Genomic DNA, 19,665 nt, shown 5'->3' on the forward strand with positions numbered 1-19,665 from the left:
ATTTAATTGAGGGATGTTTAGATCCTTAATAAAAGTTTCAATTTCTTTATGATCTGGGTTGTTCGAAGATGCGTATGAGTTGCTATAAAAATTGTAAAAAAATTCATTTATTTCTAGCGGTGACTGTGTACAGTTGCCGTTTGAATCTTGAATGGCTGTAATTAATGACTTTTCTTTATTGCACTGAAGTTGGTTCGCAAGGAATTTTCACGATTTATTATTGTACTCAAAGTTAGTGTATCTTAACTGTTGTAGAAAATCTGTTCTTTTTGATAAGATAACATCTAACTGATGTTTTGCCTTTTGAAATTGGTTTCTAAGTGTGTCTATCGGATTAATTGCATATTCTTCCGTGAGGTGTTTTATTTTTTCCTCAATTCCATTTTCCAATTTTTGTTCTTGTTTTTTCTTATACGAAGAATATATGATTCAACCTCTCAAAACAGCTTTCCCGGTTTCCCACAACAGAGATGGGGATATGGTTGGGGAGTCATTAAATTGCAAAAACTCATCCCATTCCTTCCTCACAAAAGAGTCAAAATCTGGGTCCTTCAATAGGGATGTGTTGAAGCGCCATGTTGGTGGGGGTCCCAAATTTGATTAAACTTTTAGATTGAGAGAAATTGGTGCATGATCACTGATGATGATTGGATGTATTTTGGGAGTAATTCTTTGAGCTGACGAATTGTTTGAAAGAAAGAAATCTATTCTTGAGAAAGAGCGGTGAACAGATGTATGAAAAATATGTATTTTCTTTTTGTACTGTTTTTCAGCCTCCATATGGCAACGACACCAAACATCATCGATATACTGCTCTAGTATATTGGAGCATTGTGGCCGATTACTATTTTTGAGATTTGAGCGATCTATTAGGGGATTTAGCGATAGGTTAAAATCACCTCCCATAATAATTGTAGAAGTGGCTGACAAGTTTAACAACTGTGAAAAGAGCATGTGAAAAAAGGCTGGAACATCTTTATTTGGAGCGTATACATTGACAATTGTGTAAAGCTTGTTAAATATTGTAGCCTGTATAATTACATATTGGCCTTCTGGATCTGCTACTGAAATATTTATTGTAAAATGTCATCTTTTATGGACTAGTATTGAGACTCCTCTTTGTCTACAGTTATAAAAGGCCGAGATGACCTCAGTGAAATTAGTCAATGATGCATTTTTCTTCTGACTTAGTAAGGTGGGTTTCTTGTAATAAGAGATCTGTTTTAAATTTAGTGGTATAATCCATAATCTTAATTCTCTTTGCCTGTGATCGAATGCCATTGACATTCCAAGACACAAATGTTAAGTGGGACATATAATAGGTGTGTGTACCATAATTTTAAATAGATTTGGTACGATGCATTCTTTGTTGTTTTTTGTTTTTGACAGTTTTTGGGAGTTTTTTTTTTTTTTTGGTAATGTGTTGATGAATGTTATTTAGAGAGGGTGATAGAGATGCTATATTTGAGTACTGCAAAGCCAGGGTATATAGAAGGTTAACGAGTAAGCACTGAACACAGGAAACAAACAGTGACAAGGGGATAATATGGTGTGTGATGGTGGTTTGTGGTGCGCAAAAAGAGTTTTGAGCGATTTGTGCGTTTAGTGTCTGTGGAAACAAGCAGAGCAGGAAAGCAAAGAGATAAGAGTGAGGATTCATGCTGGTGGCATGCGTGATTCCGTCTTTGGTTTATCTAAGCAAAAATGGAAAGAATTAAACAAAATACAATACACTCTTGACAATTCATAACGGCAACAGATCAAAAGAAGTACTTATCTGGAAGACCCAGGGCGTGACGTTGGCATCACGAAACAGTTGGCAGTTTAGGCCTACTGCGAATTTGCTCCCTCGGGCTAGCTTCAATGTCTGGTGCTCTAGCCCCAGGAGTACACATTACAGTGGCTGGGTTTGTAAGCTTTATGTTACGAGTGATGCCGTCACCTATGACTAACGTGAGGGAGCCAGTAGACTGAGTAGCAATGTAACTATCTAAAGGAGTGAATCTGTTTTGCGTCTGAATAGGCTTGCTGCGGTTAGCTAGCCGCATGGGGCTAATGCTAACAGGGCTAGGAGGTTGGCTACAACCTACAATCTCAGGTTAGTCCGCCACATTTACAGTTATCAAACTATTCTACTTTAGTTGGCTGACACATCCTTCTAGCAGGGAAAGCCTCTCAAGTTAGAATGGTGCAAGTGTTGTACGAGTCCATACTCACATTTATTTGGTCAGAGTTTTGGAGATGAAGTCTGTGGTATAGCTGAAGAGCCTTGTCAGTGATGCGACTGAATCTAGTACCCTCGAAGACAGGTCTACTCTGCTGTAAAAAATTTAAAAATAGTAAAATGAAAAAATTTAAGACAAGTGAAAAGCATTAATAGTTTGTCTCTCGGACGCACACAGCAACACATGACTGGAGCAGCATCTGGAGCGCCTTCTGTCACTTTTCCTCACGCGAGAGTCGAGCTTAAATCGTGCCTACGCACATTTGACGAAGAAATCGGTGATTTATCAAAATGTTCGTTCTTGTTTTTGTTCCTACTCTGCAAACAAATATAGAACATCATCAGACCATGCCTATGCACAAATAATGAAGCTTCATCTTTTAAAAAAAACATCAAACACACATTTTACCGAAGCTGCATTGATACTACAACATTCATAAAAACAATAATAACTATTTTAATGATAACTCGGGAATTTGCTAATTGGTTGACTGTCTTAACTGTGAAAAGAGCACTTCTCATCATTTTTACCCTCGTTCCGTTCCAGTGCTTGTATGTGCTGTATGTATGTACTGTACAGTATTATAATATTGCTTGGACTCGCCCCCTAAAATCCCAGTCGAAATACGTATTGTTTGGCGACTGATGATCGAATCATATGGCTCTCTTACTCCTTGTACTATTCCATAATAATAGTCTAACAAATGAAAAATCCAATTTGATTATTTGAAAACTCTCTACAGCCCTCTTTAAGTCCTGTTCAGTTTTTTGCGGTAGCAGATTTAGTCACAAAGTAAAGAAAGCAAGCAGGAGGAGCATTTTCCGTCTGGCCAAAACGCTTCTTGTGGTTTAAAATGACTTACTTTAATCATCATGATCCCTCGCCGTGGCCAAGGTCTGTTTAAGCAGGTCTCTGTGCCGAACAATGCACACTCCACGCTGGCTGGCAACATCTTGTCTACTACCAGCTGTTTAGCTTAGTTGCTAGTTAGCGGTAGGTCTTGTCAATCATCTGCCACGATGTGTTGAATGAATCTTGCATAACTTTATCCAATTCATCTGCCACGGTCGCAAGTCTGCCATGAACATTCGTGTAGCTTCTCCACATGGGATGCTTCACTCTCCGGAGAGTCTTGTCTCAACGGAGACGGCTCCATGATACATTGCGGATTATACATGAGGGCTATACTAGGGTACTGTACAACTGCACATGCACAGTAAGTCAAACTCTGGCGCTAGAAGTAAACAAGGATGTGGGCGGATGCCTTTATTAATTCTAGCTCCTGTCAGACTCAGATACGCAAGTTCATTCTCTTCCAGTTGAATGCGTAAATTTTAATTTAATATTCTTTTTTCATTGGAATTTGCGAATTGATTCAAATAGCGAATACGTTCTTCCCAGCCCCAGTATATAGTAGTGTTTCTGCCGCTGTCTGTGTGTTGGCAGCAGTCACGCAACGAGCAGATTGCGTGAGTTCAGATTTGATTGCGAACCCAGAAAAGCCATCGAACCACTGCATTAATCCAAGGCCTCAAAGTTTTCATGTCAATCAAGTAAACAGACACACTAAGCTTGAAAAACATTTCCTGAAATTTACAGTTAACAAATGACCGTCAAAATTATCAGCGGCACACGACACGTCGCCGCTGGCTTGCTTGTGACATAACTCCGAGTGGCATGGCTTGTATAGTTTCTGTGGCTTTCAATGCTAATTGCATGAATTCTATCAACTACAAATACCTCTTTGCTGTGCTCCATTTCTTCCTTACTATCTATTTTAACAACTTGTTTAGTGTTTGGTCATTCTTGGCAATTTATTTATTTTTCCATGCTTGTTTGTGTACAGCTTCCTCTAATGTTGGAATTCATGAAAAATAAGATCATCATAAGTTGTTAGTTTCTGTGTTTAGAAAGCTTTCTGATAAAACATTAAGTGTGGTCGACAGCGCAGTGTGTCACCGTAGCGTCACCCAGAACACAATGCAAAGGCATAAATAAGTCTGTTTAAGCCCAATACACAGACGACCAGATTCTGCCCCTTCCCGACGAAGCACGTCAAACACCAGAAAATCTTATTTTATGAGATTATCCTATAAGATTGTCCTTAGGGCTGAGGTGTGTTCACTCTTTCACTGCCAGTTTTTTTTTTTTTTAATTGTTTTTTAATTCAATGTTTATTTTACCTGTCCTGTTCAGCTGCATGGTCATGCAGAAAGGTGGATCTGTATGGCGTTTGTGCTGTAACAGTTTTGCTGTGCAACAGGGGAGTTTGAAATACTCCCGCTGCTTATTTTTTAATTATACTGTTTATTGAAAATGCAGCTGGACAGAAAAGGGTTTTCGGGGACAGATCAAGGAACAAAGCGGACAAGGAGCATAGGGTGTGAACCACAGCAGGACAATAGTTAGACAGTCTAGATATTTGACTGCAAGTAATGTTATAAATTCAAATCGTCTTCTTATTTGTGGAAGGGGATGGGGGACATGCAACCACTAATCAACAGAACAAGATTAGAGATGACAGAAAAGGGCAGGATAGGACTGGATGTGGGAAATGAGCAAGGCAGTGGTACTGATTAGTGCTGGTGTCGGAGAATGCTTTTATAGTGTCTAAACACCTGTAAGAACCTGTGAGTTGATATCCTAATAAACCTGTGGGATTGTTTGTGGTCCCAGCACAAGCAGTTAAAGCCTATAGCGTGTGTATGGAACTTATTAGTGAATGAAAACCATATCACATGCATCCTTTTGATGGCAAAATGATTCCTTTACAAGTACTGTATATATGAATTTACAATTTTGACATTTATAAAAAAAAAAAAAAAAAAAAAAAAATGTATTGTTGAACTGTATACATGTTTCTGTGTGTGTGTGTGCGTGCGTTTGTGTCCATTTGTGTATGTCCATCTCCCTCTGTGTGTTTTCCTCGGCAATGGGGCAGACTACTGGGGTGTGCTTCAAAATACTCCAGAGCGTACAGGTTGTTCTGGTCCACAATGTGTTGGAGCAGCTCGTCTGTGAGAAACAGTTCCAAGAAGTCAGCAAGCTCATTAGAATCCATCTCTGCGGCAGAGCTCAGGGGTCCAGGGTTTGCACTGAAGGGGATCTACTGGCATTACCAGATAACTATTAACCCTTTATTGCTCAGTGACTGTTTTTTTTTTTTGTCAATGTCTTTATGTCTCAAAGTGTTCTTTGTCAATTGACTGTTTGTTGTCGTACTAGAGCGGCTCCAACTCCCGGAGACAAATTCCTTGTGTGTTTTTTGGACATACTTGGCAAATAAAGATGATTCTGATTATCTGGCCAACTGTCAGCCGGATGCCAGCCGGAATTATCCCTACCTCTGCTGGATACACAAAACCTGTAAATTATAGAAATATGAACAGTTACCATAACATTTTTTTTTTATTGTTGTAGTGTGATATGGATATGGATCTCTTTGCACTGCCAATGAGAGTGGGAGGGAGCTCTCTGCTGGATGCACAGGCTATATTATAGAAACATAAAGGATTTACCATAAAAACAATCTATATATTTTGTTGCTGCTGTGTGGAGAAATATTTTTTTCCACCTTTCTTCTTTGCTCTGCCAACCAGAGGAGTGACCTTTGTCGCCTTACTGCTGGAGAAATCATCTGTAAATTATAGAAATACATACAATGTAGCGTATAGGCCGATGGCCCGGTTGCCATGGCAACCCCAAGAACTGATAAACTGTTGCATTCCTGCGTCTTGAACCTCAACCAGCTAGATTGTTCTGACAAGACACAGAAAACCTGGTTTATATCATCTGATGCCATGAAAACTGATGCAAGTCTGGCACAGCATGGTTGAGGTGGGGAGGAAATGATTGATGACTGTTGAACAGTGGAACATGCAAGCCCCCCCCCCCCCCTCCTGTGGCATGTGGACGTTAAAATGACATTGAAACCACACAGTTCGTAATAAACAAAATCAAACCTTCAGAAATATTCTAAATGTATACCGTGATGATTGTGATTGTTTTTACAGGTTGCCTTCTGAATGTGTTTCTTCTGAATGTGCCATTGTGTTTATCACCCTGTAGAAACCGATTTTGCAAAGAACATTAGCACCTATGCGAGAGTTGTTTTGTTTTGTGTGGGAGAGTACAAAGTTGGGAGTACTTTAATATATTATTTTTAAACCCATTCTTATGGGCCAAATTGCAGACTAAAGCCAAGTCAATGGGTGTGGTCTTGTCCACTTCCCCTGTCTCTTAGACACGGCCCCTGGGTATTTAACCCTTCGACTCCCACTCTTGGTTCTTGGCTTTCTGTTTCTCCTGCCTAACAGCTAACGTATTTGTAGTTGAAAGCTAACAGCTAAAAAGAGACGGGGTTCCCCTTTATGAGACAAAGATAGTTTGATTGTAAAGTTAACCGTACATCGAACGACAGAAGTAAACGGAGGCCTTCGCTTTCCGGCATATTCTTTTCCAAAATTAATCACGCTTTTATCCAAAACTAATATACGCTACATAGTGGTGCCCCATGTGAGGCGTTTTTTCATTAAACTCAAACACACATAATTGACAATATTTTGAAATATATTTAGGCAAGGGGGCATGTTCACGTGTAGTTTGCGTGTGCGCTGCATTTCGTTACCCGTCTGAGGGTCATTAACCACCTCTCGCTAGCTAGCAAAGCCACTAAGCTATTGCATCTACTCGTACCCGCGATCGATTGCTTTTATTAATTTAAAAGCTCCCCTTTTCACTCGTTTTTCAAAACACCACCGCTACAATTGTACATTTGAAGCTTCGTGCCTTTTTGATTTTCCAACTGTTTGAGATTTACAATGTAACAATTACAAGCTTTACCAACAAAGGGTGCTGCAACAACGCCACCTCCCGTTCGAAAACGTTCCCTACATCACGTAAATTGATTTAGCCCTGCAACACTTTAATAGGTTAAACACAATTACTTAACTGATTCACGCATGAGTGGAGTTTATTAACCTTTATTAATTATTTGTTCATTTATTTTTATCACTTTGGGCTTTTCTTTTTAAATTTGATTTGACTTTTTGATTTTTAACTTTTACTCCCCAATTGTTTTTCTTTGAATGTTTTTTTTCTTGCCTTTTCTCTGATGCCAAAGCCAACGTCTTTGTAAGTTATACAAGCAATTCATTAATACATGAATTACAATTACTAATAATACATTAACAATAATACACACCTAATTAAAAGTATACCTAACTTTTTACCAAAGCTAATTAAAACTGCTTTGAATTAACTAAAGCTTCAAATTTTTTTCACAAATTGAATTGACTTGCTCAGCGACTCATCACAGTCAAATCGATTTGTTTACCTAATCATAACCAAATTGAATTTATTTATCAAAGCTAACTAAATTAATTTGGTGAATTAGGCAATTCGTTTAAAATTTTGTTAATAAGCTGATTTGATTTACTCCATCAAGGTGCCCTTCGCAATTGTTTAAATCAAGTAAATTGCTAAATCTCTTGCATCAATTTTAAATCGATCATATAAACTTTGTGCGTAAAATTGATGTCAACAATTTTGTTCCATTCGGTTACTGCTTCTATGCACGTTCTCGAACACCTTTAAGGTTACGTGATAACCCTCACAGCATAATTTGCTAATGCTATTTAATTGTTTAACAATTAATTACCCCACTTGTGCATCTATTCAAAATTAGACGCACCACTTAAATGAGCTTACAATAGTAACAATCCAGTTGCATACAACGTAAAGCAACTGCACATGCAACGCAATTATGGCGGAAGTTGTAAACAGTCCCACCCAATAAGACAATCTCGACACGTTAAAACAGCTTGTAAGCAACCTAATTAACTCATTCACTGCCAGCCATTTCCTGAGCAGGGAACCCCATTTTTTTTAGCAATTTCACTCATTTTTCAAGCCCCACAGAATATTGTGTGCTATGACTATGTAAACACCAAAACCTCCAAAATAAAATCAGGCTCTCTTTTTTTCATCAGAAAAAAACTGTCTCTAGCTTACGCCATTCTTTAGTAATCAGAAAGTAAGTAAACTTTCAGCCAAATCTGTTTCTGGAGGAAAAAAAAATGAGAAAACAGCCTTTTTGTGAAAGCAGACACATCAAGCAGAACAATGACTTTGACACCAATATTTTGTTTTGTTTTGTGAAAATATCAAACGTGAACATAAAAGACTGAAAAAATACTTTTGACAGAAAAATAATTTATTTACAAGTGTAACTGTACAGAATTTATATTAGACAAAAATGCATGAACAAATGGGGCTCCCACACTTGCACTTTTTCCCTCCTCTACCGTTTGTCCAGGTTTTTATTACCTTGCGTATAAAAACTAGCAAAGTTTGATCCACTTCTGGATTTTATTCTTCGGTGGCAGTGAATGGGATCTTGCGTGGTTGTCATTGTCCTGGAAACCAGTTCATTCTCCTTAAAGCACAACCTGTGCAGTTTAGAAAGACAACTAATTACTAAAAATTACATTGTTGAAATTGCTGACGTGGAGAAAAAAAAGCTTTCAATTACCTTTTTTGTCTGCACTGCGTCCTGGAATGGGGTCGGACGTCTGCTGGATTTATAACCTGTAAGTTTTAAAAAATACACACCATTACTGGAGAATACATTTTATTGATGACGTGTTTTGCAAGGGTAAAAAAAAAAGTTACTTTTCTTCGTCGCAATCGTAAAAGACGGGTGTTGAATTCCTGCAAGATGGACGTAGTGGAAAATTCAAATCAGTACTGGCAACAGATGTGACATTGCAATGTGAACTAGTGGGACTAAATTATGTTTTTATGAATAGAATTTTTGAAGGAGTGCTAAATGTAGCTAACGCGAGCTGCAAACGAGTTGTCTTCGTCTGAAGAAGCTCGGGATGAAATTCGGCTGGCTATCCAGACGGCGTTCACTCATCACGATTCCGGATTCCATTTACTCTAATCCTGGTCGAGAGACGATCAGCTGGCAAGCGGCTGAGAGGATCTCGCCATATGTATTGGCCGGCATTTTGCGCGATAGCTTTGCAACAAAGCGATCGCTCGGAGCGTCATTCTGACTTGGCGCAGCATCCTTTATTCCCCCGTCATTCCTGTCGGTCGCAGGAATATTATGCAGAAAAAGACCAACACATAGCTATCGGATCACAATATTTTTGAGATATCACAATAATGATTCGCACCAAAACTTTGAACAGTTGCCGGTAAATACGGAATCCCGGTCCTGTCCGCCCGAGCATGACAAACCCAAATGGCACAGACACTGAAAGTAAACGCAGGCGTTCGCTTTCTATTTTTTATTCTTTTCCAAAATTAATTACGATTTTATCCAAAACCAATATATGCTACACAGTGGTGCCCCATGTGAGGCAAGTTTTTTGTTGAACTCAAACACACAAAAGGACCTGGAAGACTTGCTGTGATAAATGTAACCATGAATTCTGCTGTCTACCAAAAAAATCCTGAAGTAGAATGTCCGGCCATCTGTTTGTGACCTCAAACTGAAATGAACTCGGATTCTGCAGCAGGACAATGATCCAAAACACACCAGCAAGTCCACCTCTGAATGGCTGAAGAAAAAAACAAGATAAAGACTTTGGAGTGGCCCAGTCAAAGTCCTGACCTCAATCTTATTGAGATGTTTTGGCATGACCTTAAAAAGGCGGTTCATGCTTGAAAACCCTCCAATGTGGCTGAATTACAATAATTCTGCAAAGATGAGTGGGCCAAATTTCATGCACAGCGCTGTAAGAGACTTGTTGTTATTCGAAACGCTTGATTGCAGTTGTTGCTGCTAAGGGTGGCCCAACCAGTTATTAGGTTTAGGGGGCAATCACTTTTTTTCACACAGGGCCATGTCGGTTTGAAATTTTTTCCCTCCCTTAATAATAAAAACCTTTGTTTAAAAACTGCATTCTGTGTTTACTTGTCTTTGACTCATATTAAAATTTGTTTGATGATGGGAAAAACAAATATGCCAAAAAATTAATCAGGAAGGTGGCAAACACTTTTTCACACTACTTTACATCAGGATTCTGTTCCACCGCCAATTGTGGAAAAAGTCCTCAGAGGCAGATATCTCGATTGATCACGTGTTCTCACGAAACTGAAGACAACGAAACACTTCCAGATAAGCACCGATGTTACCAGAGTGTTTCCAAAGGTTGCCGGGGCTGTGAGCGATGTAAAATGTCAAAATTATAAAAGGACTTCTTGTCATCTGGGGAACCCACTTTTTTGCGGGGGAAAAAAAATTATATTGGGTAAGACGCTTGTTTTTATTTATGGTTCTTTCCTTGTTCCTGAGTCAGGGCACTTTTTAACTCACTACATTCTGTTTCACGTCACAATTCACGGTGTCATGACTCGGGAGACGTCAGTTTCACGCATGAAGAGTTTCGGTCGTAAATATTGAACACATTCAATATTTAAGATTATCTGCTCAACCCGTTTTGGAACCTATTATCGGGACAAATCCACTCTTAACACACACCAGACCTAAGGATAATCTTATAGGATAATCTTAAAAGACATAAAATAGTCTGGTGTTTGACATTTTTGGTCGAGAAGAGGCAAAATAGGGACATAAACACACCGATTGTCTTTGTTTGTACCGGGCTTAAAAGATGATTGGTGGCGATGGGTGGAATAAGTAGGTTAGAAGTGTTTTATACAGACTGAAGTAGGTTAAAGTGTTTTTCACAAACTGCATGAATCAATGTTCGGTGTGGTATTTAGGACATGCCCACACAGACGCCTTGGCACCGAGAATAACAATGAAGACACAAAATTGTATGAGGAGGAGATTTAACGTCTTTGACGCTTCCACAGATACAAGAAGACTCAGGAGACCCTCTCCCAGGCGGGACAGAAGACCAGTGCGGCTTTCACCACCATGAGCTCGGCCATTAGCAGGAAGCTGGGTGACATGAGGTATGGCACTGCTCGGCTGCAGTTTACTTTTAGACATTTATGTAGTCATGAACTCTTTTGAGCACGTTTGCTTAACCTTTTTTAGAACCTATTGGGTTTAGGTCTGTCCACTGCTCTGTTTGGCTATACTTTTTGGTTTTAGATATAGTTCACTCTTTTACAACAAAGATTTAAGATTTTCCAAAATTAAGTCCGTAATTCTCCTTAAAAATGCAAAACTTAATCATTTGATGCAGTTTGCAGCAGTGCCCTGTGCCCTTTTCAAATGTATTACCCTTTGGACACCTTTGTGAAGAAAATGCACACGCACAAACAAACTGTATTTAAAAAAATATATATATACAGTGAATATTAAAAGTCTGCAGACCCCTTTTAAAATGCCAGGTTTTTGATATTTTAAAAATCTGGGACTAAGATACCATTTCAAAACGCATATGTGTGTGCGTGCGTGCGCGTGCATGTGAGTGCCATCCTCGTGTTTGGCAGTGACATCCTTCATTTGATAGTAATTAGCTTCCTAACACTATCGCTAGCAGTTTCCATGTACTTAGAAGCCATTCCGAGAGCTAATTGAGTGTGGGGGGGGGAATAAGATACACTATCTTAAAGGTCTATAGGACAAAGATGTTATGTGGTCAGTTATAATTTGTATTTGCATTGTTTGTTATGTAATACATGCACGTCACTTCCAGCAAGTTGTCAACTATAGTTTAGCTAAAAATTAGATTTTTATTACGCGCATTGAGCACTCCCCGAACATACTCAAAGCTCAAGACACCGGGGTGTGACATTACAATTGCCAAACACAAGCGCGCTACACTCTATACGCAATGACGTGCATGTGTTGGAATATGAGGAGGAGGGTTTTGACGTACAGGAGCCCCCAACTGAACTTGGCATCGTCAAAGTGTACATGTTTGAGCCGATCAGGAGGTCGGAACCTGACAGTGACGACGACGAGCAGCCAAGTAGCAGCTGTACAACATAAAAAGAGAGCGGCCATTGAGCACCCAACTGAACTTGGGATCGTCAAACCGTACATGTTTGAGCTGATCAGGAGGTCGGAACCTGACAGTGACGACGACGAGCAGCCAAGTAGCAGCTGTACAACAGAAAAAGAGAGCGGCCACTGGGTCGATGTGACGGTATGTCAAAAGCATGTCTTTTTATGCAGTCATGGCTAGAAATAATGGCACCCCAGGGGTGCCAATATTGTTTAGCACGACTATACGTATTATATATTCTTATATGTTTCAGTGACAGCACAAGCTTTTACATAGTATGCCGTATTCCTATATATTGTGTGGCCCTTGCTCGAGTAGCTTTATAACACGCCGCAAAGTAAGTCTTTGCCGTGTCTGTTGGCTTGTCGTATAGGCAAGAGTACAGACGACAGTACTGAAAAGTACTGCGTGGGTCTTATTTTCCTACTGCCCAGTGCATAATAACCATAATAGTTGTAAGTATATCCAAGAAAATCCTCACCTCTTGTCAGCGCCGCTTCACTGCTGCACCGTGGTGGCTGCGAGATTTAGTTCTCTTGCTGGTAGTTGAGGTCACGATGGCCGTAGGAAAAATAGTTGGCACCACAGCTGGTTTCAGCCTCTACCTAACTACACCTGTGTATCCAATGCTTTCTGCTAAGTCTTTCTCAAAACACGCCGGTTCGACGTGATCAGCACAGCATTATCACAATTGTCCATAATTGATGAGCCATTCTGCTATCCTCCTCTTCATATCAGATTCTGTGGAATCTGCTGCCATCTTCGTACATCATGTTGCTTACCTTATACTGTTGTAGCATGCATCGGTTGTTCAATGAATTGACTTAATTTGTTGTAAGATCACGGAAGGGACTGCCAGCAATTCCTCCCGTAACCACTTGTCTGATAAAGTGAAACTAAATGTTGGCATTACCTAGTATACAATCTTTATTGTTATTAGGGGCAACACGTGGGGCTGAGCCAGCTCCGGAAGGACCTCTCGGGTTGCTCGGTTTTGACCCAGCTAGCAACGGGAGCTGGCTAGGTCGAAACCTAGCACCCAGATAGGAACCAGAGCAGTAACAAAAGCTTCTCTCTGTCTTTCTCTACTACCAGAGGCGGGCCGAGAGCTTCTCTTTTTAAACTTCCCAGGAGAAGGGAGGGATGGACCCACCTGAGTTTATAATGAGCGCGAAAGTTTCTTTGTGTGCTAATTTCTTGAAAAAGAATTTGGGGTGACTAACCTTTTCTCGTATATCATGCTTGGCTAAATTTTTACCTAGTCTTGAGGTACGGAAAATAACTTTGTTTTGAATTGTCTTTCATTTGAATCTAAGCATGACTTACTGTGTAATTTTAAACTTGTCATCGCCAACCTAATACCATTCTTCTGTGTATTGTTCATAAAAGAGAGAAGGAATGCCAGGGAACAAGTAGCACAGTGATGATGATTATTAAAATAATCTTTCATCTGCAATATACGAAAACACACCAAAACACAAGCTTAAGCTTTGGCATCGATAGTTTGTCAATCCCAAGGTGGTGTTGTTCACTGTTCAGTAACTCATCACCACAGGGGTCCTCTTGTTAATGGTGACAACGGAACCTTTAAAAGGGATGAATTCTCTTTGATCCACCAGTTTGTGGCTTTGCAGATCTCACTTGTCAATCCATCCATCCATTTTCTACCGCTTATCCGAGGTCAGGTCGCGGGGGCAGTAGCTTTAGCAGGGACGGCCAGACTTCCCTCTCCCCAGCCACTTCATCCATCTCTTCCGGGGGGATCCCAAGGCATTCCCAGGCCAGCCGAAGGATGTAGTCTCTCCAGCGTGTCCTGGGTCGTCCCTGGGGTCTCCTCCCGGTGGTACGTGCCCCTAACACCTCATCAGGGAGGCGTCCGGGAGGCATCCGAATCAGATGCCCCAGCCACCTCATCTGGCTCCTCTCGATGTAAAGGAGCAGCGGCTCTACTCTGAGATCCTCCCGGATGACCGAGCTTCTCACCCTATCTCTAAGGGAGAGCCCGGACACCCTGCGGAGGAAACTCATTTCGGCCGCTTGTATCCGGGATCTTGTTCTTTCGGTCACAACCCACAGCTCATGACTATAGGTGTGGGTAGGAACGTAGATCGACTGGTAAATCGAGAACTTTGCCTTTCGGCTTAGCTCCTTCTTTACCACAACGGATTGATACAAAGTCCGCATCACTGCAGACGCTGCACCGATTCGCCTGTCGATCTCGCGTTCCATTCTTCCCTCACTTGTGAACAAGACCCCAAGATACTTGAACTCCTCCACTTGGGGCAGCATCTCATCCCGACCTGGAGAGGGCACGCCACCCTTTTCCGACTGAGGTCCATGGCCTCAGATTTGGAGGTGCTGATTCTCATCCCAGCCGCTTCACACTCAGCTGCGAACTGCTCCAGTGAGAGTTGGAGGCTTGATGAAGCGAATAGAACCACATCATCTGCAAAAAGCAGAAATGCAATACTGAGGCCACCAAACCGGACTCCCTCTACGCCTCGGCTGTGCCTAGAAATTCTGTCCATAAATGTTATGAACAGAATCGGTGACAAAGGGCAGCCTTGGAGGAGTCCAACCCTCACCAGAAACGAGTCCGACTTACTGCCGGATATGCGGACCAAACTCTGACTCCGGTCGTACAGGGACCGAACAGCCCGTATCAGGGGGTTCGGTACCCCATACTCCCGAACCAACCCCCACAGGACCACCCGAGGGACACGGTCGAACGCCTTCTCCAAGTCCACAAATCAAATGTAGACTGGTTGGGCGAACTCCCATGCACCCTCGAGGACCCTGCCGAGGGTGTAGAGCTGGTCCACTGTTCCACGACCAGGACGAAAACCACACTGTTCCTCCTGAATCTGAGATTCGACTTCGCGACGGACCCTCCTCTCCAGCACCCCTGAATAGACCTTACCAGGGAGGCTGAGGAGTGTGATCCCCCTGTAGTTGGAACACACCCTCCGGTCCCCTTTCTTAAAAAGGGGGACCACCACCCCAGTCTGCAAATCCAGAGGCACTGTCCCCGATGTCCATGCGATGTTGCCGAGGCGTGTCAACCAGGACAGCCCTACAACATCCAGAGCCTTGAGGAACTCCGGGCGAATCTCATCTACCCCCGGGGGCTTTGCCAACGAGGAGCTTTTTAACCACCTCGGTGACCTCAACCCCAGAGACTGTCAACCCTGACTTGTCAAGCTAATCCTAATTAAGTTAGTCCAAACCTTCTTCTCCTTGTACCCAGTGGGGGTCTTGAATTATCTCTCTTTGTCTTTAGAAGGAAGGATGAGGCGCAACAGTATTACTGACGGCTGGTTTGGATGGCCATTTTTCCTTTCAAGGTAGGTTTGGAGTTGCATTTTAGGTATCTCCTATTTTGTTCAGTGTTATTTCGTCTGTGAGTTGTGACCTCAAAAAAAAAAGGGGCTGTTTCATTTGCAATGCAAGCACTAAATAAAATGAAAGTACAACTATGTTAGAATGGTACTCACAAATCCCCATTTCAGTCGATAGATAATGCTGGTGGCAAGAGAAGCACCCAATCCATGCGGGTCTCTATCCAAAGCAGCTTAGCCAAAGGTCAAACCAGACGAGCGTATCCATAAGAGAGTATCCATAGCCTGCTGTAAATTAAAGTCTCTCTTTAGTTTTGAATCATATTTAAAGCTATTCACTTTGCATACAAGAGACAAACAAAATGCTAGCATTAACATTAGCATGCTACATCGCTAATCACAATTAGTATTTTTCTTTCCAGCACAAAACATTCCTCTGCGCACACTAAAAAAATACATCAATACTTACTTTCAATTGGATGACAGATAATCCAAAACGAACGACTAGACTCTGTGGCGACTGATGTTTATGAGAATTACTTCTTCGTCTTTGGCTTGCTTCCCTGCTTTTAGCCACAGTCCAAAATGGACAATCATTGAACTGGTCTTTTGAGAACGTTCGTTAAACTACGCCCACCACTACCTAATTGGACATTAAAGGTCAGTCTGCCAATCAAATGAAAGAAACTAAAAAGATTGACATGTACAAGTTAGGTAATGAGAAATGAAAAATAAACTGCACCATCATTGTACATTTTACAAAATTGCTATGAACAAAACATCCATCCATCCACCCATCTTCTTCCGCTTATCCGAGGTCGGGTTGCGGGGTCAGTAGCATTAGCAGGGAAGCTCAGACTTCCCTCTCCCCAGCCACTTTATCCAGCTCTTCCGGGGGATTCCGAGGCATTCCCAGGCCAGCCAGGAGAGAGTCTCTCCAAGCGTTTCCTGGGTTGTCCCCGGGGTCACCTCCCGGTGGGACGTGCCCGGAACACCTCACTAGGGAGGCGTCCGGGAGGCTTCCGAATCAGATGCCCCAGACACCTCATCTGGCTCCTCTCGATGTAAAGGAGCAGCGGCTCTACTCTGAGATCCTCCCGGATGACCGAGCTTCTCACCCTATCTCTAAGGGAGAGCCCGGACACCCTGCGGAGGAAACTCATTTTGGCCACTTGTATCCGGGATCTTGTTCTTTCGGAAAAGAACGGCACGGAATGGGAGATCGACAAGCAGCTTGGTGCAGCGTCTGCAGTGATGTGGTCTTTGTATCGTGGTGAAGAAGCAGCTAAGCCGAAAAGGCGAAGCCCTCAATTTACCAGTCGATCTACGTTCCTACCCTTACCTATAGTCGCAAGCTGTGGGAACGAGACCTATTCAAACCGTGTTTTGATATGACATTGATACTTTTTTATTGGTTTTAGTTTTTTTGGATACCCTTCTTCTGACTAATCCCTTTGAAGAACCTTTGTGATGCTGCGAAAAGATCTCTGAGGACCCTAGCTTTGTGTTATGTGGCGACTTCAGTTTAACATGAATTTCAATTTAATTGCTTAATGGTCAGAGGACAAAGATGTTAAAATTTTTCTTTAACTCTAGAACCCCTGTACAAACCACATCTGCCATTTATAAGCGATTATGTACCAGATATACAGAACTTAAATCGATAAGTATGATTTAGAATGTGCCTTCTGCTTTTTGCATCTCGCGCCTTCCGGTCTTCAGCTCTATCCGGCGCTGTGACGCAACACTAGCCAAACAGCCTGTTCGTTCGGCATTGTGTGCTGCTCTTACATGCTGTTTTTCCCGTCCTTGTATATTTGTTGTTGTATGACTTAACGATTTCACGATGGTTTATTGTGTGGCATTTGGTTGTACAAGGGGTTCAGGCAGTGGCAAGACTTTCTTTGGCTTTCCAAGTGAAAAAGGAGACCACATCGATGGGGAAAGTCAATCGACAGGGGAAGCTGTATTGTGCTTCGAGTATGTTCGAGGAGTGTTCAAGATGCGTAATAAAAACTTCACTTTTAGCTAAACTTATAGCTGACAACTTGCTGGAAGTGACATGAATGTATTACATAACATATAAACAATGCAAATATGAATTTTATCTGACCCCATAACATCTTTGTCTTCTGACCTTGAATTCTGAACACAGCCACATACCGATTTGTAAGAGGGCATGTGCACTTGTGCTACCACGCTATCCAAATTTTTTAATTTTTTAAATTCCCCTCTCTCAAAATCTTGTATTTTTTTCTGTTGAGTTACAGGTTAACTAATAGTGGAAAAAATGTTTGTGATGTATCTTTCATTTTTGTACATCACATAAACCTGCCATTTGAACAGGGATGTGTAGACTTTTTATATTCACTGAAGCTTCCCTTCACCTCCTTTGGTAATAGTTGTATTACTGACTTGATTGTGTTAAGAGAAATAATTACGTATATTATACATACTTCTTCTTTTCCTTTCGGCTTGTCCCTTTAAGGGTCGCCACGGCGCGTCATCCTTTTCCATGTAAGCCTATCTCCTGCATCCTCCTCTCGATCCTCCAACTGCCCTCATGTCTTCCCTTACGACATCCATCAACCTTCTCTTTGGTCTTCCTCTCACTCTCTTGCCTGGCAGCTCCATCCTCATCATCCTTCTACCAATATACTCACTATTTCTCCTCTGGACGTGTCCAAACCAGCGGCACGGTGGACGACTGGTTAGAGCGTCTGCCTCACAGTTCTGAGGACCGGGGTTCAATCCCCGTGCCTGCGTGAGGTTTCTCCGGGCACTCCGGTTTCCTCCCACATCCCAAAAACATGCATGGTAGGTTAATTGACAACTCTAAATTGTAGGTGTGAATGTGAGTGCGATTGGTTGTTTGTTTGTATGTGCACTGCGATTGGATGGCAACCAGTTCAGGGTGTACCTCGCCTCCTGCCCGATGATAGCTACGATAGGCTCCAGCATGTCCGCGACCCAGTGAGGAGAAGCGGTAAAGAAAATGAATGGATGGATGGACGTGTCCAAACCATCGAAGTCTGCTCTCTAGAACTTTGTCTCCAAAACATCGAACCTTGGCTGTCCCTCTGATGAGTTCATTTCTAATTTTATCCAACCTGGTCACTCCGAGAGTGAACCTCAACATCTTCATTTCCGCCACCTCCAGCTCTGCTTCCTGTTGTCTCTTCAGTGCCACTGTCTCTAATCCATACATCATGTCTGGCATCACCACTGTTTTATAAACTTTGCCCCATCATCCTAGCAGAGACTCTTCTGTCACATAACACACCTGACACCTTCCTCCACCCGTTCCAACCTGCTTGGACACGTTTCTTCACTTCCTGACCACACTCACCATTGCTCTGGACAGTTGACCCCAAGTATTTAAAGTCCTCCACCTTTGCTATCTCTTCTCCCTGTAGCCTCACTCTTCCCCCACCACCCCTCTCATTCATGCACATATATTCTGTCTTACTTCGGCTAATCTTCATTCCTCTGCTTTCCAGTGCATGCCTCCATCTTTCAAACTGTTCCTCCACCTGCTCCCTGCTTTCACTGCAGATAACAATGTCATCTGCAAACATCATGGTCCACGGGGATTCCAGTCTAACCTCATCTGTCAGCCATCACCACTGCAAACAGGATGGGGCTCAGGGCTGATCCCTGATGCAGTCCCACCTCCACCTTAAATTCGTCCGTCACACCTACAACACACCTCACCACTGTTCTGCTGCCCTCATACATGTCCTGTATTATTCTGACATACTTCTCTGCCACTCCAGACTTCCGCATGCAATACCACAGTTCCTCTCTGGGTACTCTGTCATAGGCTTTCTCTAGATCTACAAAGACACAATGGAGATCCTTCTGACCTTCTCTGTACTTTTCCATCAACATCTTCAAGGCAAATAATGCATCTGTGGTACTCCTTCTAGGCATGAAACCATACTGTTGCTAGCAAATACTCACTTCTGTCCTGAGTCGAGCCTCCACTACTCTTTCCCATAACTTCATTGTGTGGCTCATCAACTTTATTCCTCTATAGTCCCCACAGCTCTGCACATCACCTTTGTTCTTAAAAATGGACACCAGCACACTTTTCCTCCATTCCTCAGGCATCTTCTCACGCGCTAGAAGTATATTGAACAAGCTGGTCAAAAACTCCACAGC

General features: G+C 42.1%; 1 protein-coding gene across 14 annotated transcripts in view; it reads left to right on the top strand.

Annotated features, from left to right (window-relative positions):
• The window catches only part of LOC133473810 (tumor protein D54-like), a 78,625-nt gene that overhangs the window by 21,074 nt on the left and 37,886 nt on the right, over positions 1 to 19,665 (top strand). For 8 of the 14 annotated variants that reach the window (XR_009787247.1, XR_009787244.1, XM_061765362.1 and 5 more), the window contains exon 2: positions 11,058 to 11,159. Coding sequence is in view for 5 of the 14 variants with exons in the window: in XM_061765362.1 (XP_061621346.1) it covers positions 11,058 to 11,159 (102 nt within the window). In the remaining 9 variants the exon portion in view is untranslated. Of the gene's footprint in view, positions 1 to 7,337; positions 11,160 to 15,443; positions 15,508 to 19,665 lie in introns of those variants that run through there. The other 6 variants (XM_061765357.1, XR_009787249.1, XR_009787248.1 and 3 more) reach the window with 6 other exon arrangements.

Source organism: Phyllopteryx taeniolatus, unplaced genomic scaffold (genome assembly GCF_024500385.1).
Source record: "Phyllopteryx taeniolatus isolate TA_2022b unplaced genomic scaffold, UOR_Ptae_1.2 contig_48, whole genome shotgun sequence".
In the NCBI taxonomy this organism is placed as follows: Eukaryota; Metazoa; Chordata; class Actinopteri; order Syngnathiformes; family Syngnathidae; genus Phyllopteryx; species Phyllopteryx taeniolatus.